Source organism: Epinephelus lanceolatus, chromosome 8 (assembly GCF_041903045.1).
Source record: "Epinephelus lanceolatus isolate andai-2023 chromosome 8, ASM4190304v1, whole genome shotgun sequence".
In the NCBI taxonomy this organism is placed as follows: Eukaryota; Metazoa; Chordata; class Actinopteri; order Perciformes; family Serranidae; genus Epinephelus; species Epinephelus lanceolatus.
Genome location: NC_135741.1, coordinates 47,687,576 through 47,711,774, shown reverse-complemented (window position 1 = coordinate 47,711,774; position 24,199 = coordinate 47,687,576). Strand labels below are relative to the sequence as shown.

The 24,199-nt window shown below is 41.8% G+C and overlaps 1 protein-coding gene and 1 pseudogene across 4 annotated transcripts in view; both read right to left on the bottom strand.

The window, feature by feature from the left end:
* Positions 1-24,199, bottom strand: part of LOC117258368 (paired box protein Pax-7-like) — a 240,631-nt gene that overhangs the window by 7,529 nt on the left and 208,903 nt on the right. For all 4 annotated transcript variants that reach the window (XM_033629198.2, XM_033629199.2, XM_078170386.1 and 1 more), the window contains exon 8: positions 20,064-20,331. In XM_033629198.2, the coding sequence (XP_033485089.1) occupies positions 20,064-20,331 (268 nt within the window). The remainder of the gene's footprint in view (positions 1-20,063; positions 20,332-24,199) is intronic.
* LOC144464174 (protein FAM200B-like) lies at positions 3,862-9,676 on the bottom strand (annotated as a pseudogene).

Sequence of the window (24,199 nt, the reverse complement as noted above, 5' to 3'; positions counted from 1 at the left end):
CTTTTAAGATTTAAATAGCACATTATTGTGCTATTATAATGAGCACCGCTTACATTGTGCTTTTAATAAATACTACTGCATTGTTCAAAAATTATCAATTGTGTCTCAAATTGGGGGGGGGGGGGCAGCTTTACTGAAAGGGGAGTCAAATCCATGTTTCATCAGGTCAGACTCCTACCAGAAGACAAACCCCTTCTCCGTTTTCTCTGGAGACACATGGGACAAGATGAACCAGCCAGTGTCAATGAGGGGCAGGTTCTACCTTTTGGCACCACTTGCAGTCCCTGTTGTGCCATATATGCCTTGCAGTACCATGTGAAGAGTTTACCACTAGGTAACAAGGATGTCCTGCAGTCTGTCCTACAGTCCTATGCGGACAACTGTCTACATAGACTCCCTTCTGTTGATGAGGCTAAGGAACTTCTGGAAAAAATCCATACCCTCCTGGCCATAGGTGGATTTGAGATCCGACAGTGGGCCAGCAATAGTCCTGTGGTTGTCCAACTTCTGCCCCCACATGCTCGGTGTGCCTCTTCGGAGCTTTGGCTGAGCGAGAACTGCGCAGAACCTCAAGAAGGAACCCTGGGACTGGTCTGGCACTGTTCTTCAGACAGCCTTGGTTACAGGTATCGATCAGTCGAGTACTTTTCCCTGACTCTTTGGACTATTTACAAAGTCCTAGCCAGCCAGTATGATCCTCTTGGCTTGCTCACCCCTTTCATACCCCAAGCAACGATTCTGGTGCAACAGCTGTGGTTGAAGGAGCGGGAGTGGGATGATCTGTACCTACCAGCAAACATTAAGTCAGCCTGGAAGACCTGGGAGGAAGAACTTCCCGATATGGATAAGATCAAAATCCCATGTTGCTACAGCCCATCAGACAAGGTTAATACAACAAGGGAGTTGCATGTATTCTCTGATGCCTCAGAAAAGGCATATGGCCCTGTGGCTTACTTGAGGGAAGTGAATAAACTGGGACATACCTACCTGGCCTTCATCATGGCCCTCTCAAGAGTAGCACCTAAACGTCAGCTGACAATGTCTCGCCTCGAATTATGTGCTGCTCTATCTGGAGCTTACTTGGCCCAACTGCTTTGATCAGAACTTACCCTTCCCTTCAACTGCACAGTCCTCTGGTCAGACTCCACTGCAGTACTCACTTGGATCAACTCAGAGACTTGCCGCTACAAAATATTCGTTGCCAACTGGATAACGGAAATCTTAGAGCTCACTAACCCTGCGGATTGGAGGTATGTTTCATCCCCCCTGAATCCAGCAGATGATCTTACCCGAGGCAAGAGGCTGCTTGACCTAGTAGCTCCCAATCGCTGGGCCACCGGACCTCCCTTCCTGAATCTGCCATCAGATCAGTGGCCCATGCAACCCCCTAGTGCCCTGGAAGTAGTTGCATGTGAACTACGAAAATCAGCATTTTGCAGCCACATCCATGCACCCTCAAACTTCATTCCCGATGACATCACAGCCTTCAAATCCTGGAATGACCTTGTGGTCAGGGATAGGGATAGGGATGCACCAAATATTTGGTAACCGAATATATTTGGCCGAATATTGCAAAAAAACACACATTCAGTATTCGGTGGAATAAGTGAAAAGCAAGGCCGAATAATAGCGGCATGTTTTGATGATGCAATCAAACAGCGTGCGGTGACGGACGGAGTAAAATGTCGGCAGTGTGGCGATATTTCAAAAGTGTTGGAGAGTGACAGAAGAAAGCAGGTAACGGTCCACAAACCTCACCGCACTTAAGGGACTGTTCTTAACTTGTCAGGGGAGGAGGGTGGCTGGTTGATTTTTGGTTGATTTTTATTTTATTTATTTATTTTATTTTGATCTCCCCTATGTTAATCACTTATTGATGCTATTTTTGAAGTATGAATAAGTCAACAAGTAATTTATTCCATTGAAATATCATTGATGTATTATAGAAAAGTGATTTAACGTTTTATAAATGACAAAAGGCACATCTGTATTGTACCGTGGGTCCCAATTTTGGTACCGTTACAACACTAATCTGGGGGGTAGGGGGGGTTCATCTGCAAAAACTAATGAAAAACTAAACAACGGCATTCAGTACTCGGTATTCGGCCAAGCGTTTAATTTTATTCGGCTTCGGCTTCGGCCACAATATTTCATTTTGGTGCATCCCTAGTGTTTAGTTCTCTCATATTTATTGGAATTCCATTCCACTCTCTTGAACCTCTTACAGACCATGCTGACTGGCTAAAAGAACTTTTCCTCAATGGAATCGTATAATCTCCTCTTATGGAACCCAGAGTGATATGATTAATATTTGTTCTTCTGCTGACATAGGCTTCAAGTGGTGGTGAAGCTAAGCCATTGGAGACTCTGACTATCCTGTCTAGCCTGCGTTGCTTGAAACGTCACTTGACAGAAAATAAATCATAGATTAATGGGAGCTCTATCGGTGTGCAGATCATTTTTTCCTTTTTTGAGGAACACACATCAAACACAAGTTTGCATATTTCATTAAGTCACCCCTACTTAAAATCTGTTTTTTGTTTTGTTTTTAATATATAATTGGGCAGTGATGGAAGTGCTTTGTTTTGTTTTTTTGCTAGTGTTTTGAATGCTTGTTTGAATAATAATTCAAGTAGTTTTAAAGTGCTATGGTTAGCCTGTGAGCTTGCTATACAGCAGGGGTATTCAAGTAAAATTCGGAGAGGTCCAGTCGGAGAAAATTTCCTAAAGCAAAGGTCTGGAACATCATAATGTCGAACTTGCGATATGATTTCATGTGATATATACTGAGGTAGCCTAGTAGTTGTATAAATGTCTGCAAGTACATCTGTCAAACCAAGTAAAGAAAGTGCGATTCAAAAACATTTCGACAATATTTACTGTCACTTAACATTGAACTATACAGATATAAACTTAAAAACTAAAGCTGCAAGCAGCGTTGGGCGGAACCTCAGACTCATGCCGTTTTGGCCTCCAGCTCATGTAGACAGTTAAAGACAAAATTTCATATGAATTTTAGACTCTAGCTCACAGCTGAGAATTTCTCCACATTTGCTCATGTTACTTTCAGAGACACGAGCTCAATCCTGTTGGATTTAGGTCAGGGGTGTCAGTGTGTGATTTGTAGGTCTTGATCACACAAACAAGCCAGTTGGTTTGGTTTGATCTTTCTACGACATTCCTATGGTCTGCAGTGGCCATTTTTGTGTGTCTAGGTGGTGCTAGAGAGCCCATTTTTGCACTTTTGGGGTTAACTCTGCCGTTGGCCGAGGTCCCTAATAAAATGGAGAAAATAAATTAAATAGTTTTTGATAAAATGTGTATCTTAAAATAAAGTGCTTAATTTTAGAAAAAATTAAATAAAATGTAGCAACTGCTTATATGTTCCATTTTCTTTAACTGTTTGACATCTTTACTAAACAGTCTCAACCAATTTTATAATCAATTAATAACAGCTGAACTGTTTTAGAGTTCCTCTTTCTCTCCCATTTTTTCCCACTCTCTCCACTTTTGGTTGTTCAGTGAGAGAACTGGGCTCAAGCTTGTCCTGCCAGGATTTTAAATCTGGGCTGGAATGGTGTCGGGGCGATTCTCATGCACATGTGCAGGTGCTCATTGGCAAGCCTGGAATGATATTTAGTTTTTATAGTATTCATGGTGGAGAAAGCTACCTCGCAGCTGTATGTGGAGCCAAACATGGTCAATATGTACAGGGCTACTTTCCTCAGACCTGGGAAAGCTGTCTCAGAGACCATTTGGAGCCTCAGAGTGGCAGGATAAGTTCATCCAAACTGCTCTTACAGGGCCACAACTGCTTGGAGATCAACCAGTTGCATCTGGAGAGGCCCAGCATTTGTGCACTTAAAGTGTGTGACTTCCTTTGAGACCCCCCTGACATCTATGATGAGAAGGCTGCTGTCCAAAACTGAAGCTGTCACAACATTTGCTGAAGTTCACAATCAGCTTATCAATAAAGTCAACAAAAGAAGACACATCTCTCTGTCCCTGAACCTGTTCCTGCACAGCTGGGAAATGTGCACACTCTCCCTGCAGGTCATCCTTGAACACCTCAACTTTCCTCTGAAAGGAGCGAACAGCTGTCATCAGTTTACAAATTGAATTACTCTTGCCCTGTGACTTTAATTGCAGTTCATTCAGATGTGAAGTTATATCAACCAAAAATGCCACATTATCCATCTTTTCTCGTCTTTTAATAAAATGAGAGAAAATTGTGTTGCCTTCTGACTTCGCAGCTCTGCCAAGAAAGCTGCTATTTCCCTTCTGATGGACCAAAAGCGTTCCAACACCCTGCCTTTGCTGAGCCATCTCACATTGTTGTGCAGCAAAAGATCATCAGCATTTGCATCAGCTTCTCTGAGGAATTCTCTGAGCATGCGGTGCTGATAGGAAGAGGATGCCCTGAGAAAATGTATCATTTTCATCATTGTATTCATCACCTTAGCATATTCATCTGACAGAGTGGAGCACAGGACAGACTGATGAATTGTGCAATGGTAAGGTATGAGGTCAGGATTGTCCTCCGTCATTCTCGCCACAGGTCCTTTCTCTATCCCTATCATGGCAGGGGCTTCATCTGTGGTTATTGAACCACTTGTTTTGGCTCTATTCCTTGCTTTATTAACATCCCCTTAACGGCCAGGTAGATGTCCTCTCCTCTTGTACTGGTCTGAAGCGGAGTAATACCTAACAGGTTTACCTAACACTTTCTTGTCTTTGTCAAAGAACCTTACATAAACTAACAGCTGAGCATTGTCAGACACATCAGTGGACTCATCTACAGCTAAGCCTATACATGGTGCCTTATTAATGGCTTCATCCAACTGGGCAAGCACATCCTGGGTAAATATTTCACTTTGTGGCTGATGATGCTGACATGGGTATTTGCTTTATTTTGTCACAAAGCTCTTCCTTTTTTCCCTCAAGTAAGGTTTCAGCGACTGCACTCATGCTTGACAATCTCTCCATCAGTAAATGTTTTTTTGTTGTGAAAAACAAAACCCAAGCAACTCTGAGGGAACATTCATGAGCACGTTGTTGGGCAGTGAATGAATGGGTCAGGATCCTGGCTGACTGATCATATTGGGCTCTGGGACTGCTTATTTTCTGTGACCTCAGTTCAGACTTGAGAGGATATGACTGGTCGAAAAACTTTGTGCTTTGTCTCATAGTGGTGTTTCACATTGCCACTTTTAATGAGAGCGACAGTCTCTGAACATATGAGACACACTGGTTTTGTGCTCTCAGTGGGAAGAATGAACATGAAACGAGTCTGTCCATTCCGGGTTGAAAGCTCTGTTTTCACTGTCCACTTTTCTATTCTTAGAGAGTGCCATGTGTACTTATTTTTCTCTGCAGTCTTTTCCTCTGCGTTTCTCTACCTGTCTCTTCCTCTGTTTCTCTCTGTCTTTCGTGCACTCGCCTTTCTGTCTTCTCTCCCTGTCTCACACTCACTCGTCTCCTCCTCTGTTTCTCTCTGTCTCTTGTTCACTTGTCTTCTCTCCCTTCATCATTTTCTTGTTCTATATTTCATCCTTCAATATTTCTGATGTCTTTCCACTTAACACTCATCTCTCACCTCGTTCATCTGACTGTATTCAGAGTCGCAATGTTTATCACCTGGAATGCAGAGATGTGATTGGCTGGATGGCATCACGTGGGATGGCTTAACTCACATGCAATTGGTCTGTGCATTTTCTGATCAGCTAAACTGGTGCCGTAAACACTAGAAAAGTTGCACTGCTTAAAATAGAAACGTCCCGTCAAAATTTAAAATCCCTCAATAATTTACTGGTTACAGGACGGTGTTCCATTGGAGGCAGCATTCATTCAGCCATGAACTGGTGAGCTTAGCTGCAACATCTGCTTTAGTTGTTTAGCTCTGAAGTCGAATTGCATTGGGTGGAGAGACACAGAGCTGTTATTGAGATGGAAAATGATCTGCTCAGCTACCCATTTCTTAGCAACCTTAGGCCCTGTTTAGACGACAACGGTTTCTCTAAAAATGGAAAAGTCTGTCCTTTGTGTTTATATGACCACGTTATTGAAACGATCTCCGTTCACATGGAGCCACAAAATTGAGTAAGGTAAAGCTGCAGTACTGGAGTCTGCAGTTTCAGGACCGCAGTTTTAGGACCATTTAATTTTCCGAGCGGAGGCTACAACCTGAAGTTTATTTAAATTTTTTTGCTATACCCAAATACTACTTTCTTATTAAAATCAGTGTTGGGCAGTAACGCTTAAGGTCCATTGGTGATCATAATGCAGTTTTTATTAATGAGGAGAGAGTTGATCAGGTTACAGTACAAGTACAAGTACTTAGGCATTCATTTTGATTTTCAGTTACAGTGAGCTTATCATGTTGACAATGTGTGTTCAAGAATCAGTCAGTGTCTCTATTTTCTGTGTAGGCTCAGGGTCCATGGAGTAGATAAAAATGTATTGTTATTGTTTTATAGATCATCCATTGAAACTATCATCCGTTATGGCATCACAACATGGTTTGGTAACCTGACCGTCAAACTCAGATCACAACTTCAAAACTTGATTAAGAGGGCAGGTAAAATAATTGGCATGCTGCCCCCATCTTCCCTCCAGCAGATATTTGAGCAGACAGTCATGAAGCAAGGCCAAAAAATCACTACAGACCCAAATCATATCCTCCATAAGGAGTATGAATTGATGCCTTCAGGCAGAAAGTACAGATTACCCAACTATAAGTTGAACAGGTACAAATTTTCATTTATCCCACTTTTTTTTTTTTTTTTTTTTTTTAACTATATGTTGTCTGTATATGTGGTGGCTGTGGGACGGTGGGTGGTCTCTCGCAGGTCCAAAACAAAATTCTCCTAAGGGAGACAATAAAGATCTTATCTTATCTTATTTTATCTTAATTTGATTGATGAAGCCCAGGTAACTATACATTCTGATCTCCTTACCCCTTACACCCTTCCTCGCACTCTCAGGTCTGCTGACCAGCTGTTACTTTTGGTCCCCAGATCCAGACTTGTGACTGAAGGTAGCAGGGCATTCGCTGTAAGGGCTCCACAGTTGTGGAATGCACTTCCTTTGGGAATCAGACAAGCTACCTCAGTGTCATCTTTTAAAACTCTGTTGAAAACTCACTTTTATAAGATGGCTTTTAACTAGTAAGTTTTATCTGACCTATGCTTTTACTGTTTCTTTTATTATTCATTGTCTTATCTCTGTTTATTTTTGATTTTTTTGTAATTCTGGGATGAATTACGTATTATGTTTTTATGTTTTTATGTTTGTGAACTTGTTTTTTGAAAAGTGCTATAAAAATAAAGTTTATTATTATTATTACTGCCGGTCCTCTCCACTCCTCTCGCCCACACTTCAGCACCCATTCTGGGATACACAATGACCGTGACGAGGTAGAGTTGCCACAGTAGAATCTACACTTTGCTGGAGAAGCGTTGATAAAATCAACAGGGTGAGCTGCACAAACAGAGCTTGGCATTGTTGTTGTGATGGTCAACTTTCTTGCGCATGCCTAGGCGCATGCCTAGCGCATGTGCGAAAAGTCTCTGTTTTAGAGGAACTGCATATTGCAAGTTTACGTGACAATGTAGATGGTGCCATTTCCAAAAAATTGCACCCTGGAACCCTTTTTTAGAACACTGCGTTTTCAGGCACCCAAAAAGCCGCCGTTGTGTAAACGACCGGCCAAAACGCAACTAAAGTTTACCGTTTTCAGTTGAAATCGTTGTTGTATAAACGGGACCTTAAAGCCGCCACAAGGAACTTTTAAGGGGATATGCAAAAGTCTCTTGTTTCTGCTGATGTCTGTGGGTTACCTACAACAGCAAATGAGACCATCGGTGTGAAGATAAGCTATTTCTATATAGTGTATATCCATACCTTTAGGAAACTGTGTCCGGGTCCGCCCCAGGTCGCTTCCAGGACGAAACGATTTACGGCACTCAGACGGCACATGTCATCTTACCTAGCTGCTTAGATTTATAGTGACTCTTATAAATAGTCGCTATTTCTCCTCCTCGACCTAACGTCTGCAGGGAGTTAAAATAGCAGCAATTATCGAGTAAAAGTTCTGGGAAAGCACTGGACTCACCAACAGTCAGCCACGTCTCAGTCACACAGAGAAAATCCAATCCTCGGGAAGTCAGGAAATCCTTCAGGATAAACGTTTTGTTCGCTAGCAATCTAGCATTTACCAGCCCAATCCTGGCAGGAGCCGGTGGGTCCACGGCGTTAGCTGTCCGGGGAGCCACACACAGAGGCCGCAGGTTGTGCAGATTCACCCCGCGCCAGCGGGGACGAGGAGAGCAGGGGCCGCGGGGCTGGAACACCTCATCTGGGCCGACGACAGGTACCAGCCAGGCGTCGACAGGGTCCAGGGAGTGCCAAGAAATAAAGAGGGCGAGGCACCGCTCCATACTCAGTCCAAGAAGCTGTGGAAGTGCTCGCCAAACAGGCCTTCAGCCTTACCAGCCAACCGCTGCGTTTACCCCGGCGGCAGTGGTGCTTACGCCGGAGAGGTGGAGCTGGGGCGCGGCAGAGGTGAGCTGGGATCCCCGATGGGAGCGGGGGCAAAGCTTTCCTGTCTTGTTGTTTCATTCATCCCCAAAACAAACACATGCGCGAGCCAGGTAAACGTCTTCATGACAATATGCGCTAGAGCTCATGGGAAATGTAGGCTTCATTCCGGCAAAACACAGGGTCGGGCTTTTGTCCACAGGGTCGCCAAAATCAACTCAAAATGAAAGTTCCTTGTAGGGGCTTTAAATACTATTGGAAGAATATGGATTGACCTGTAATTACATAGGGAGTGTGGGTCACCAGATTTGAAGACTGGAGTGAAAATAGAAGATTTCTATGCATTTGGGAATTGACCAAGGGTTACTGAGAGGTTGATGATAGAAGCAATTGGATTAACTAATGGTGAGCCAAGGTCTTTAAGCATAATTGTGTCCATCCCAAACACATCCTTGGCTCTGGAAGGTTTGAAGGACCTGATGATTTTCATAACTTCTGGCTTAGTGATGTTTTCTATGTGAAAGGGAGATTCTATTGTGTTCACTGGGTACACTCTGTTCTGGTTAAACTATAGAATCAACAAAATAGTGATTAAAGGCATTTGCTATTTAAGTTGAGTTGCTTAAGAGGTTTCCATTAAGATTAATTTCATAGGTTGTATGGTGCATTATGGTGCTGTCAGCTTTTTTAACTGATTCCAAGTCATTTTTGTTTTTCCTCTAGCCTCATTTATAGCTCTATAAAAAGTTTGCCTTAGCTTTCCTGATCTCCTTCACTACCTTATTTCTCATCATAGTCTAGTGGTATTAGTCATGTTGTAATTTTGTTTTAATGGCAGTTTTTAAAGCAAAGTCACATTCTTTAATCAATTTTAAATTATCATAATTTATCCAAGGAGGACTATTCTTTTTAGCCCTATGTTTAATCTTGTGAGTAGCTTCAGTAATAATATTCTGTTTTTGCTAGAGAATGTCATACAATCCTGTTCCAGATTAGCTCCAGACAACAGCTCATTCCAATTAAGCTGTTGGAATGAAGATTTAAAATTGTCCTGCTAACTTTTTGAAATTCTATTAGATTTACTGGCAGCAGAGGGTTTAAATCACTTACTACTCAGCTTCCTGGCCGCCAAGATCATGTTACGATCAGACAGTCCAGCCAGCATATTAAAAGTTTTTAAAATTCTCTCCGGTCTGTTGCTAAAAACGAAATCAATCTGCGTGCTGGTAGAAGTAGTTATTCTTGTGGGCCCTTGGAGTAGCTGTGATAAATTCAGCCTGTCTGTAATCTGTTTCAGATTTTTTTTCTGTGTATGTATGTAACCTCCCAGTTTACATTTAGGTCAACCATAATGATAACCTCTTTGTTAATGACATTCTTTCAGCATGTTATCAAGCTTTTCATAAAAATCATTATTTGCTGAGGGGTGTGTGTAAATTGTAATAAGGACAAAGGACATTTGTGGAAATAGAATAATAGAAAAAAATGAATTGAAAAAATTGAATTTCCCCTCAAGGATTAATAAAGTATAAAAGAAAAAAAGTTAAACCCATCCTATTCCTTCTGTAAATATCATAACCAGCTACCATTAAGGCTGCAGAAGGTGAACATTCATGAAGGCAAGTTTCAGACAGGCAAAGAAAGTCAGGGTTAGAGTCAATTAAGAGATGTTGAATATGGTCACTTTTTGACTTAATACCAATATATTTAAGTGTCCACACATTATTCCATTTGGCTTTGCTTTTGGGTCCAACCCTAACCTCTAATTATCAACTGTCTAAAATACTTTCCATTTCCATTTTTTTTGTGATAGCTGGATTTATCATCATCCTGTTGCATCAGTAATAGGAGTTTTTGTTGTAGTTGAAATAAAAACAGGCAACGCCTGGCTCAAAGTCATCAAAACACTCATCCCTTTGTGGCACTGCTTTTAACTGAACATGGCCCTCTTTGCCACCCGCCTGATGATGACTGTGGTCCGATTTCACTGCAGCACTCACCAACAACAAGCCAGCCTCCAAGTGCCTCGCCAGCACAGCACCACCCTACCCGGTCACCTGCGGCAGCTCACTGGCCCTGCTTCTGGGCATCCAGGCCCACCGCACCACCGCACTGGACAGACACCAGAGTACCCACAGCAACCAGGCAGTAAAGACTACCAGCCATGTTACTCATAGCTCGATGTTAACTGGACACTCTGGAAAATGCGTACCAGAGGAAGAATGGTTTTGCACCTGGCTGCAGTTTCACTTGTAGAAATTCCTTTTTCTGACATTGCTGTGGAGTTACAGCAGTTGTAGCCATCTGTATGTACCGGGCCGGGGCAAGGATGGATATCTCCAGATAGTAGAAGGCAGATTACACTGATCAGCGCATCGCTTTGTTGGAGTTTTGATCCAGTTCTGGGGTGTTTGTTTAGCTGACCAAGTAAACATGGATATATGAAGGCTACAAGGCTACGTATAAGTGTCTGTAAATATAGCTGTTTTGCTAATTTAATGGATCAGTACTGTAGTCCAAAGTAGTACTTTCAGAGAGATTGCAACGCACAATATGTTGCCCAACTAATTTTATGAGAGTTTTCAATAGGTCATACACGTGGAGAGCTGCGAGTACACCTCTGCTACCGACTGCAGAGTATTTGGGGCAGTGGAATGGTAACGAAGGAACACGTAATGTGGAACAGTGTTGCTTATTGATGTGTTTGACATGTTTGACAGACAGACAGAGAGGCAGGTAGTCACTAGAATAACTGTGGTTCTTGGAAAGCCAGCATTAATGCTCAGCATGTCTGAGTGGTGGATGTTGCCCCTCCTGGTTCAACTGGTGATAACTTCTTTTATAGGGCAGGAGAGAGGAAGGCTGACAGCAGATGTAATGTGAGACGGTGTGTTTGGGTGTGCATGTGTGTGCATGCTGTGGTTATCAGGGGGAGATAAGTAAGGCATGTCAGTTAGGATGCCAGCGTGCATAGAAAGGAAGCTGTCACTCTGTGCTGAGGAATGAGAGAAAGAAGAGCACCTATGGGTGGGCAAGTCTGTCTGCCAAGATGCCACTCACCCAGACAGCAAGTGGGGGAGCTGTGTGTGTGTGTGTGTGTGTGTGTGTGTGTGTGTGTCTGTGTGTTTCACAAGGGTTTAGTGATGTCCTCTAAAGGAAGCTGTTTTTCCTGTCAACCAGCTTTATACTTTAAATCCCTGTTGAGCAGTCACACTGAAAGTCCTCTGCCTCCAAGATTGAGCCTATCCAATAACAAACACTAATACAAATGCACAAACACATATACACGCACATATTCACACACCTCAGCTATTTTGGCAACATGTACTTTAATCTGTCAAGAGCTTCCTGCATTAAAACAAGAGGAGAGTCAAAAGTCTGAAGTAAACTGTTAAATCTGTCTGCAGGAGGGGGAGGTGGGGTGGAGGGCCACCACAATGTCACATGATCATTATAGCTATTGCTGTGACATTAGCTATTGCTGTGACATTAACAATCATACTGTTTTTGTTTTTTTTTTACAGGAAATGTACCATACAGTCTCTATGTCAGTACAACATTGCAAATTGAAGTCCTTCAACAACAAATGCACATGGTCACATTTTCTCAACACACACACGGTCAGGTTTACGAAAAAGAAGGGAACACCGGCCTCCCGGTTGAAAGTAGGTGGTTGTTGGACCCATCCACCACCCCTCCTACCCACCTTACTTGGACTTTTGTCGCCTTAACATTTGTTGTCATCCTGCTGCATTTCCCCCTGATGCCGCTGGGCGCCTTTTAACAATAACAGTGACTGACTGCATATCATGCCGATGTGAAAGGATGGCTTTTTCATTGGTGTCTAACGCCAGAAGTCACTGACCAAGGGCTGGTTTTCGACAACTCTGGAGTGAGACTGGGAACCACTGAAATTTCAATTTGTAGAGGCTGTCTGGATGATGTGCACTTTAAATAAACAAAAGTTGAAGTTGAAATAGAGGGTTGTGCTACCTCATGAGCCACAGCCACCTATGTCACACACACTGGCCCCAAAAGAGTCATACTTTATTTAAAGTAAATGGCTGTTAGACAGTGAATAAATTTTCCTCATCTGGTAGCCAACAAATGGCTTGGCCAAAGAAAGACTGCATGTGGGGTTGGGTATTGTTGTTTTTTTTTTTGTTTTTTTCTCAGTGATACCAGCATGGAAACAATACTTTTAAAATCTTACAGATGCCCAAACAGTGCCTGAACCTAACTTAAAAAGAAAAGTACTAAACAACAGTCAACAACATTACAAAATTTCTTTTTTGTTTTTGTTACAACGGCAAAATTAGCGTTGAAATTGAACAATATATTAAAGCCTCACAGTTTAAAGTGTACTTCAATATATAAATCTGAATAAATGAATAACAATATAACAAAAAAAATTCACATCATAAATTAAAGCTACAAGCTGCATTTATTGTGATCCGAGCAGATTGTAAACCTTTAAATGCTTGTTTCTTTTTTAACTGATGGAAACCAAAACTCGGTGTTCAGTTAAAATAATTCATTGGGGTCATCACTACATGCTTATTCTCCGTTAACGTATATAAAGCTTTTTCAGAAATATTCGGCATGGCTCATGACCTTCTGTCAAAACATGTTTTACATTGCTACATTTACATAAAATTTTTATCTCGTTTAATATCTGAAAGGCTTCCCATGTCTATTTAAACATACATACTGCCACTATGTGAAAAGTGTGAAAGTTATCCTAAAATATTTTGGTGGCAATAGAATATATTAATAATGAATATCACTGCGTGAATGAATATCCATTTGAAACATGTGATATCTATTATCCAATGAATGTCTGTGTCAATTTTGGTTGCATTTGATCAAAGATTTGTGGAGATATAGGCATAAATTGCTTTTGCATTATCTTAAAAATATATAGTGATGGACTTCTGAATAGGTTGCAGTGAGGAAATTCAGTGGATGTAGGCTACTGAAAAAAAAACAGCTCTCTAGGATGTATGTGTGATTTACTACAATTTTTTGAAATTTGAAATGTGAAATGTCTAGAATTCTGATTTATTGTAATAAGCCACGCCCATCTTAAGCAGTCATTACCGCATTTTATGCATTGACTGAGTCACGACCCTAGATGGTTTTAAAGGGATAGTTCGACATTTTGGCAAATTCGCTTATTGCCGTAATCCCTATAGTCACATGAGTAGGTACATTACCTTTAATTGTCAGTGCGTGCTGTTCTGAGATCGGTGGGACAGAGCTGCCCGCTGCTCAGCGCACAAAATGGAGGTGAACGGTACAGCCCCCTCTCTCCCTCAAAACTCATCAAATACACCATCAAATGATTCCAAATTGCTCTTGTGGACAACTTGTAGCTTGGACATCCCCCACGCTATGAAAAAATAATGTAATTTTACGAGACAGAGTTGTTTTGAAGCCAAATGCACAGCCGGAACTACATTCCAGACATACAGTACTTGCTGGGCAGAGTGATTTCAAACAGCGAATGTAGTTCCAGCTCTGCATTTGGCTTCAAAACAACTCTGTCTCGTAATATTACATTATTATTTCATAGCATGGTGAATGTGTAAGCTACAAGTTGTCCACAAGGCTGTTTTGGAGTCATTTGATGGTGTATTTGATTAGTTTTGAGGGAGAGAGGGGGCTGTACCGTTCACCTCCATTTTGTGCGCTGAGCAGCAGGCAGCTCTGCCCCACCGATCTCAGAACAACAGGCACTGATAATTAAAGGTAATGTACCTACCCATATGACAATAGGGATTACGGCAATAGGCAAATTTGCCAAAATGCCGAACTATCCCTTTAACAATTAATCCCTGTAGCTGACTATGAGATATAAACTTTCGCATTTGTGGTGCACTCTAGTGGCAAAAAATCCCAAGACTGCTTAGTGAAGCCTAGACAAAGCATTTTGCATTCTTGATTTATAAATATTTATGTGAAAAATTGAACGTAAAGACAAATGTTTAAAAATGTATAACTGCTAAACAGATTGACAGTTGGGACAGGACAGTTGGACCAACACTCTTGGACAAGTTCACAAAAATATGATTCAGAGAAAACAGTTGAAACATTGGACAATTTTAGAGCAGAAGACCATTGGCGCAAAGCTGCAGATGAGTTGAGAGATTTAAATGGTAGGAGAATTTTGACTCTAAGAGAAGCCATTTTTGAGATAATTGTGAAAATGTTATGGTTACAGTGCCACCTCAGTGAGTAACATTTTATTTGTGCCTGAATAATGGGTGCAATTTGTGACCCAACTGCCGAATTTTGAGTTTTTGCCTAACAGATTTGCTGCACAAACACTTTTAGTGGATAAAAATAATAAGAAAGAAAGAGGAAGTAGGAGAACATTTCTCAAATATCTGTTTAGGAGTGGCTGAGATTATCATTACAATGAGAATAGTTGATTCCCCTTAAAGATTAACTTCGGCAATTTTCAACCTTGACTTATTTCCCCATGTAAATTGGTCAAAGAGACTGATGTGAAAAACAGTTTTTGAAACTGGTCCAGTATGGAGGGAGCGGGCATCAGCTGGCAGCCAGAGGTTGAAGCACACAGGGCAACTGAACACTGTCACTGTACGTCCATTAAAAGTGGTTATTCCACAGAGCAGCTCAGATTGTTATTATGAGTGTCTGAAGTGTCTCTTTATCTTTCACCTGACCCATCGTGCTTGTTATTGTCTCATTAAGCAGAAGTCTCCTTCTGAAATATCACAAGATGCCACTTGTTGCAGTCAGACAACAGTGTAAACATAAGTGAGATCTTCCACTGTTAGTAAACAGTATGATGTTTTTTGGTGGGCGGGGCTTAGTGAAGGCAAGGCAAGAGTTCTTTTGGCTTGTTTTTGACAGTGGAGGAAGGTAATACAAGTGGTGCATTCAGAAATACTCAACTGGACTGTTTGTAAATTTGTAAAGCTGTTGGAATCAACTCAACTCAAAGAACTTTTTTTTCTGTTAGGAACTTCATTTGCGGAGAGCGACAGTGCATATTAAAACATACAGAGTCGGTTAAAAACAAATAAATGATTACAAATGTTAAAAAGGAAAAAACACCAACAAGCATACACATACGTACATACATACATACATATACCAAAACTAACTATTCATCAGATGAGGGCACAAAGCCTGCCATGTATCGTTCGGTTATCCGGAGCACTGCACTCTTGGAGTGACAAAGCACTCTCTTGACACTCTGGCTGGGGACACTGAGCAGCAGAGCGCCAAGCGGAGTGAATGTGTGATTAACTTAACCGCTTGTAATTCATACAGAAATATAATGCTCCGTTTCTTTGACCAACAGGGCTATCGTTGTAGTTTGGACAGGATTGCTGAATGTGGGATGGCCAGCTATGTGGTTGATTACTATGCCAGTCTTAAAAAGGACGACAACACTTGAACGATTTCCTCCAGTTTGTTTTGCTATCGAAGCTAACTTTAGCTAATGCCCTAAGAAGTTAGCATTATGGAGAAGTCCAGTATTCTTCTTAATACCTCCTCAATTTCTGATTCTGATCAGGTGGACATGATAACCCTTAATACACATTACGTTACTCATCCCTGCAACAGTAAATACTTTTTCCCTGACCTGATATGAAGTGTGCGCTGCACATGAGAGCATTTTTGATGTTTGCCTCCATCCAGTCCTTTCATCTTATTGCATTTTACCATAGTTGTCTTTGTTTTTGTTGACAGGCAGTGGTGGCTGGTATGTGATAAAATTTAGGTTTTGAGACATGACTCCTATTTTGGGACCCAATAACACAACAAGACGACATATTAAGACTCCAATATAGCCTACAGCCCTGTGGTGGCGAGTCATGTTTTGCCTCCAGCTAACAAACTAACGTCATTGTGTTGTCGGCCCTAACAGGGTCTATAACCAGAGTAGTTCATAGAAAATGTCATTCAATGTTGTCTAAAAGATTTTCAGTATCATGGATAATTATTTACCTGATTTTAACAATGTGGCTCAGGCCTTTGAATTCTGTCCCTGCCCGTATTTGCATGAAGAGAGGACAAGGAGAGAGAGAGAAAAAAGGCAGCAGAGATTTTTATTTTACTGTTTACATATTCATTACATCTTGCTGATGCTTCTTGTTATTACACTATTCTCTTTGCTGATGTAACACTAGAAATTTCTCTGCTGTGGGAATAACAAATGATTATCTTATTAGAAAAGACCGTGTATAGGGGCTTGTACTAAAACCAACATTTCCACTGTCATTCATAGCCAGTAGATATCAACTTGATGTAAAGGAAGGGCAAATGTAGGCATAAAATATCATAAACATATATTACAGGTTGTATAATACCAAAGCATAATTACATTTTCTCCACACGCACACACACACACTGTAGCAGAGATAGTGTCAGCTGATGAAAATGGGTAATCAATCGATACAGATTTATTTTATAATCATTGCAGAATCAGATGATATTTTGCACCTCCTAATCATTTATTGATTGATTGTTTTTGCCGTTATCCTGCTGTGCTTTCAAGTGTAACAATATGCAATGTCAACATAATAACCTCAGCTAATAGCATTAGCCTACCTCCATTCATCTGCAGCAGGTAAATCCACTCTTGAACGCGGTTTCATAAAGACATATCAAAATGTTGCCTTTTGTTTGCTTAGTATGAACTAACAGGACTCAGGACTCACTCTGGCCATACTGACTGTACTGGTAGCCGGCAGCAGCCACAGCTAGGTCCTTGCTGTACCTAGTGGTTTTCCTTAGGAAAATTAGCGCTGTATTTCTTCTCCTCTTTGACAGGTACTAGTCATTCCTGTGGTCACTGCAGACCCACAGGTCTGCATGCGCAGTGTACGGACAGGAGAGTGACGCCAGGGCCACATTGGACGCGGAAGTGCTGCGAATAGCCTCGAAGTGCCGAGAAGTGAAGCCAGTTTCCTTTTGGCGCCCATGTTAACTGATTGTGTCATCCACACCGGCCGTGCCACGCAGCTCCATGGCCGGTGCTGCAGCGAGTGTTTCGGCATCTGGTCTATTTTCTGAGCGAGCCGCGAGCGAATGTATCAAGCCGGGCAGGAATATAGGCTATACATATTAGTCAGTGGTATCTAAACAGAGCACGAGAGAGATGAACACACACACACACACACACACACACTCACACACACACACACACACACACACACACACACACACAAGAAAGAGAGAGAGAGAGAGAGAGAGAGAGAGAGAGAGTGAGTGAGTGTGGGCCGGCTACAGGGGGTGGGGGTTGGGGCACACATGCAAACAGAGAGAGATACCCATGATGGAAAAACAGCCCCAAATGTGACAGAGACAACAGCAGGGAGCAGAAGCGCTTGTCGACCGGCGTGGAGAAATGCGCGTCTGGTGTGAACGGGCTCGCACGAGAATTTCGGTGCACTGCGCTTCGCAGCACTTCGCTGGCAGTGTGGCCCTGGCGTTAGGATCCATTTGTAGCACAGCTAGCCAAAACTTCAGTGTGTCCATATCTGACAAAGATATTCTGTGACAGCTGTCCTAAGTGTTTTGTTTTGTTTGTAGGTCGGACATGCGCAAACCTGCATCACTCTTTACAACACTGGCATTATTCACCCACAGACACACCTTCAGCTTCCTTTCATATACTCCGGCTCACATAAATACAGGCAACGGGCAAATTCAACAGCCTCATCCACATAACCGAAATCCGGTGCGTTTACTGTACACTACTCGGGTTATTATAATCTCTAAAGATCTCACACATTTCCACTGTTGTTCTCCTGCAACAAGTGACATCTTGTGATATGATATTTAAGGAGGAGACTTCTGCTTAACAAGGAAATAACAAACAAACCAGATAAAGTGAACGGTAAAGAAACACTTCAAACACTTAAAACATACTGAGCCTGTATGTGGTGAAAATAACCACTTTTAATGGACATACAATGATGGAGTTCAATTGCCTCATTACAGCCTGTTATGTGGCTCCCGTCCGCTGCAGCTCCCTCAATACTGGACCAGTTTCAAAAATTGTAGTTCACATCAGTCTCTTTGACCAATTTTCACAGGGAAATAGGATCCAGGTTGAAAAGTGCCAAAGTTATCCTTTAATAGTCCACCTTTAGTCAGCCCGGTCAGGTTCTGATGGAGGCTAACTTTGGTTGCTAACTTTGCTTGTTATATTTTTTTCACTGTCAAACATCCTAAACTGGGCGGTACGGTGGTGAGGTGGTTAGCACTCTCGCCTCACAGCAAGAGGGTTGCCGGTTCGATCCCGGGTGTGGGAGCCCTTCTGTGCGGAGTTTGCATGTTCTCCCCGTGTCAGCGTGGGTTCTTTCCGGGCACTCCGGCTTCCTCCCACAGTCCAAAGACATGCAGATTGGGGACTAGGTTAATTGATAACTCTAAATTGTCCGTAGGTGTGAATGTGAGCGTGAATGGTTGTTTGTCTCTATGTGTCAGCCCTGCGATAGTCTGGCGACCTGTCCAGGGTGTACCCTGCTTCTCGCCCAATGTCAGCTGGGATAGGCTCCAGCCCCCCCGCGACCCTCAAGAGGATGAAGCGGTTAGAAGATGAATAAATGAATGAAACATCCTAAACTGTACACACAGTGCCCTGCTACATTTAACCCCTTTGTGTAGGTTGTGTTCCTACACATGGTTGAATACCCAAAGGGTATTTTAGGGCACCAAGGTAAAGCTGGCCCTCAACCATTAAACCCAGCTGAATAGCAGTGTTATAGTAAATATTTTCTCCTGGTGTGGTTCCAAAAGAGCTTCAGACACTGTGGGCCAGACAACAGTATTACACTGTACCCTGATCTTCAGAGGTGGGAAATTTTCACTGCAGAACTGATTGTTGTATATAGTCGGAGAAAAAGCAACTTAATTTACTGGGCTGACCGCCGGCAACTTTTAAGGTGGAACATCAACTTGTAATATTACACAATGCAGGAGGTGATAACGTGAATCAATCAACACCTTAAGTATTCCATATGACAACTCTGACCATTACTTCAGTTTTTATATGACATACACTTTTAGTAATGAGTGAATCCTTAAGTGTTTATATATGTTAATTTCGGCCAGATTATATGTACTGCATACATTCTAATCCTCACTCGGAGAAAAAAACAGCGTCGCAGAGCACCGTTTCTCCGGGCAGCATTAAACCCCCTAGTTAGCCTGAGAAGGACTAAATGCACAAAAGCCTTGTTCTGTGGATAACAAATGAGGTGCAGACTTCCCTCTGTGTCACAGGTAATGAGGAAATGTTGTGAGTGCTGGACACAGCAGTGAGTGACAACAATCCCGCCCACATTTAAGGGCACTGTTTGCAGTGGAAATGCTAGGGTCTAGATACCATGTCTGAAGCGTTACTTTTGGTTCTAAAGGTACCATACCAAAATTGTTTGGTGGAAATGGGGCTTAAGGGACTGTGCTCTACCAGTTTGTGACAGGGAGTCATAAAAGACAGTTTGTTTTAGTCTGAAATAATAGGACTCAGAACTCACTCTGGCCATACTGACTGTACTGGTAGCCGGCAGCAGCCACAGCTGGGTCCATGCTGTAGCTAGTGGTGCTGTATGTGGGGGGGCAGTAGGATTGGGATGACGGGAGGCTGTCCACTGTCTTAATGGAGGCCTCAGCTGAACGCTGGCTGCAGCTTGCTGAGATGACACTGGATGGAGAGGAGTCCAAGGCACTGTGGAGCGGTGAGATAGAGAAGTCGTGCTGTGGCTGTGAGGAAACTCCGCTGGGGTTACTCAGGATGCTCATCACCTGCAAACACAGAGGAGAAGAACTGATGTCAGACAGACTTCTGTCAAACACTGGTTCAGAGCAAGACACCCAACAACCAACTGTCACACTCCCAGTTTGTCTCACTCCCAGTTTGTATGATACAGCAGCTTGTTCAGGGGCCCTACGCCCGGTAGTCCTGTTAATGGTGTAGAGCTAGAGAGGGGATTGAGCCTCCAGAACCTGTCTCAAGAGCAGAGAACAGGCCCTTGCGAGTGATTCAACTTGCCATCACAGAAATACGCCTGTGTTCAAAGAAGAACACACATATTTGAATACAAATTTGAATAAGCCCTCGAGAAGGCAAACCCATCACTGCCAATGCTTCTTCTTTGCTTTAGTCAATAGCAATCTTTAACAAAATGATATGTTCATTTTACAGAAACTATAAAAACTATACATAAACTATAAAAAAGCCTTGATTTAATGAATCATTTCTCATTTTTGGGGTATTTTTGTCCGATACAGATTTGCAGTGATGATAGGCTCTGGTCCTGGTCAACCTAGTAAAGGAAGCCTATTCAAATGCCGGCCTGTGGGCCACATCCAGCCCAGAAGAAACCTTCCAGTTACATCTCTATTATAAATGTGCAAGATCAGTCCAAAAAACCTGGCTTACACAAAAATGGCCGTAACACATTAACAATTTGACCAGTCATCTTAAATCTTGGTAAATATCTTCTTTACATGTTGGGGAAGAGGTGTATCAAAGCATATTGAGTCTTACCCATAAAGAGCGCCACAAGTACCACACATGTGTAACCTCATAAAGAATATCACCAAATTTGGTACACATGCTCTGGGGCCAGGTATTGACCAAGAAGTAGAAGTATCATGATTATGGGTGCATCATATGCTATATCATTCTTTTGCTAAATTTACTGTGAGTTTGCATGAGCTAGAGACATGGAACTCTGCACCATAACTGGAAATTTGAAATTTGATTCTGATCAGCCTGATGGTGGCACTAAAATTGTGAGCCCCAAAAAAGAGAAAAAAAAGGAAAACAAAAAAAAGGACAGGCCGCATCATGAGTCTGATTGATTAGAAATTTGACACACATGGACAACTCAATGTGTTATACAAAAAAGCTTCTTGGACAAGTGAGGCCATCAGGATGGACTATTTTATATGCAGAAAATGGGAAAGTCTTTGCAAAGGGCGGGGCTTAGAAGGAAATACGCTACTGATTACATTGTCTTGGAGCCATCTTGATGAAACTCAGTGAAGATATCCAGAACTATGTAGAGACCAAGAGTGTGTCTCAAATCACATACTTTCATTATTACATTTCAATGTAGTACATTAGTACACTACAAACTAGTTGCATGGTGTACTAATTTCAACAGGATAGATTTATCTCAAATTGCGCACATCTGTTTTGCATCTACCAGAAGTGACAACAGATTATTTTTCCAACCACCTCTTCTTCTTTTCTTCTTAAACGGCAAATTGCAAATGGATGGTGGAGCATTATCCCCAACATTTGAGTGCTATCTCCACCCACACATAAACCAAACTATGTTGCAATGTCAGTGCTAATTAAAATGTGCTGCTGTATGAATGAATGAATGAATGAATGAATGAATGAATATTTTTTATTTCCATGTCCTGTCCAAAGACCCATCCCTTAAGGGATTATAAGACACCATAAACAATAATTGACTATCACATTCACTTGTTATGGTTTGAAAGCTACACACTGCACACCAAAATAGATTAACAATTCCACATAGTGCCCACCTGGAAAACAGAATAAATACATCATCTATGTCCTTTTTGTTTGTTTGTCCCTAGTCTGAGTGGGCGGAAGTTCGCTGCATAGATCAGCCTCTCATTGGGGGGAACGAGCCACCCGCTGAAGTCCCGCCCTGCCACCTCCGGTTGTCATAGTCGACAAACGTCCTTTACTAACTTTTGCGGTGTTTGATCTTGCGGGGATGTAGCCATTTTTCTGCCATGGTTCATGTCCTGTAGGTGATATTTTTGTGGGCATGTTACACCAAAACCTGTTTCCCCCCGGCAATATTTTTGCAAGCGCACCGTTGCTGTGGCACCGCCCAGAACGACTGTGATTGGTTGAAAGAAATACAAGCAGCCGGGGCATTTTTTTCTCCAATCTTAAAGTGAGAGTCGGCCCAACCAGACCTTTCTTTTCTTGAGAAAGGTCTGGTGAGCGAGACTAGTTTGTCCCAAACTTTATCTAAATATTCAGCAAGTGCAAATACCTTATAGTCAAAAATCCATTTTAGTCTCTCTGCATCACTCAACCACATCAAATCAATATTTTTACACTTATCAAATAACTTTTGGCGCAACTCATGATACAAGGGACAATAAAACACAAACGCCCAGTAACGTCCAGTCTCAAGGAGCAGGGGCAAGATCCCAGAGCGGAGTTGGGTGCATAGTGATATTTGTCTCTTAGACAATGGAGCACAAACATTTTTCATTTCCATAAAAACTTTTTATCACACAAAAAGTTCTTAATTTTGGTTTATATAGTATGTCCTGTGACCATTTACTCTGAAATGTGTTAGACAAAACTTCCTTCGCCAAGGAGATGTTTACAGTATGTACATTTTGATAAAGGTCAGATGCTCCAATTTCTCTAAATATATTGTCCATCTCACTTGCCCATGCACCCTTTACAGTCACATCCCAGCTGAATATTTTCCTAGCAACTCAACTCTCTGGCATTTTTAGCAATCTGTTCCATAGAGCTAGCATGCTACCTTTCCATCTCACTTTGCACGGCTCCCATCCCATATCTCCAGTTATTGCCAAGACGGGTGAATTTATGGGCTCCTAGGAAATACCGTACTGCTCTATTCTGTACCATTTACCCTTTCACTCTTACCTTTGAGCCCCACACCCCTGCCATATAGTCCATAACAGGGCAAACACATGTATGAAATAATTTGGAGTAGGTAACATATCCCAGGTCACCCAGCTGTTTCATTTTTGCTATTATACCACCAAGTGCCCTACTTGCAGATACAGCCAAGACAGATGTTCCATGTTCAAAGTTTAAATGTTCATCCAAAATAAAACCCAAGTATTTATAATTTGCAGCATACTCTAACTTTTGATCTCCAAAATAAAACTGAAAATTGCTCCTTCTAATCCCTGTATGTCTGTAATGCATGATCTGAGTTTTACTGTGATTAACTGTGAGTCTCCTTTTTTTTTTTACACCAACTCTCTGCACATTCTAACATTTTTTGCAGATCTTTCTCATTTTCAGCAACCAGAAGTATATCATCTGCATACAGTAATATGCCCAATTGATTACTACTGTCATAATTCAGATCCAGTCCTAGATATTTTATTTCCTTAGCTAAATTGTAAATAACTATAGCAAACAGAGTGGGAGAAAGACAGTCGCCTTGCTTGACCCCAGATGGTGTAGGGAACCAGCCTGAGCAGTATTCATTAACTTTAACACAGGCTCTTTGTATAATGACTGTATGGCCCAATAGAATTTTCCTCCTATTCCTTCTTCAAGAAGACGATAGGCTAGTAGGTCGCTGTTGACAAAATCAGAGGCTTTTTGGAAATCTATATAACAAGCAAATAATGGTTTGTTTTGCATTATCCTACTTCTAACTACAGCAGTAACAGAGTATACATGATCAATACAGGCTCTAGCCTTTCTGAAACCATTCTGCTCTTCCACTAAACAATTATTTTCTTCCAGATAGGCCATGACCCTATTGTTAAGGATGGAGGTATACAATTTATATGCAGTACTCAATAGACTAATGCCACGGTAATTTGAAGGTATCCTAGGGTCATTTTTCAAAGATTTCGGTATTGGGCTAACAATAGATTTGTAACATATTGACGG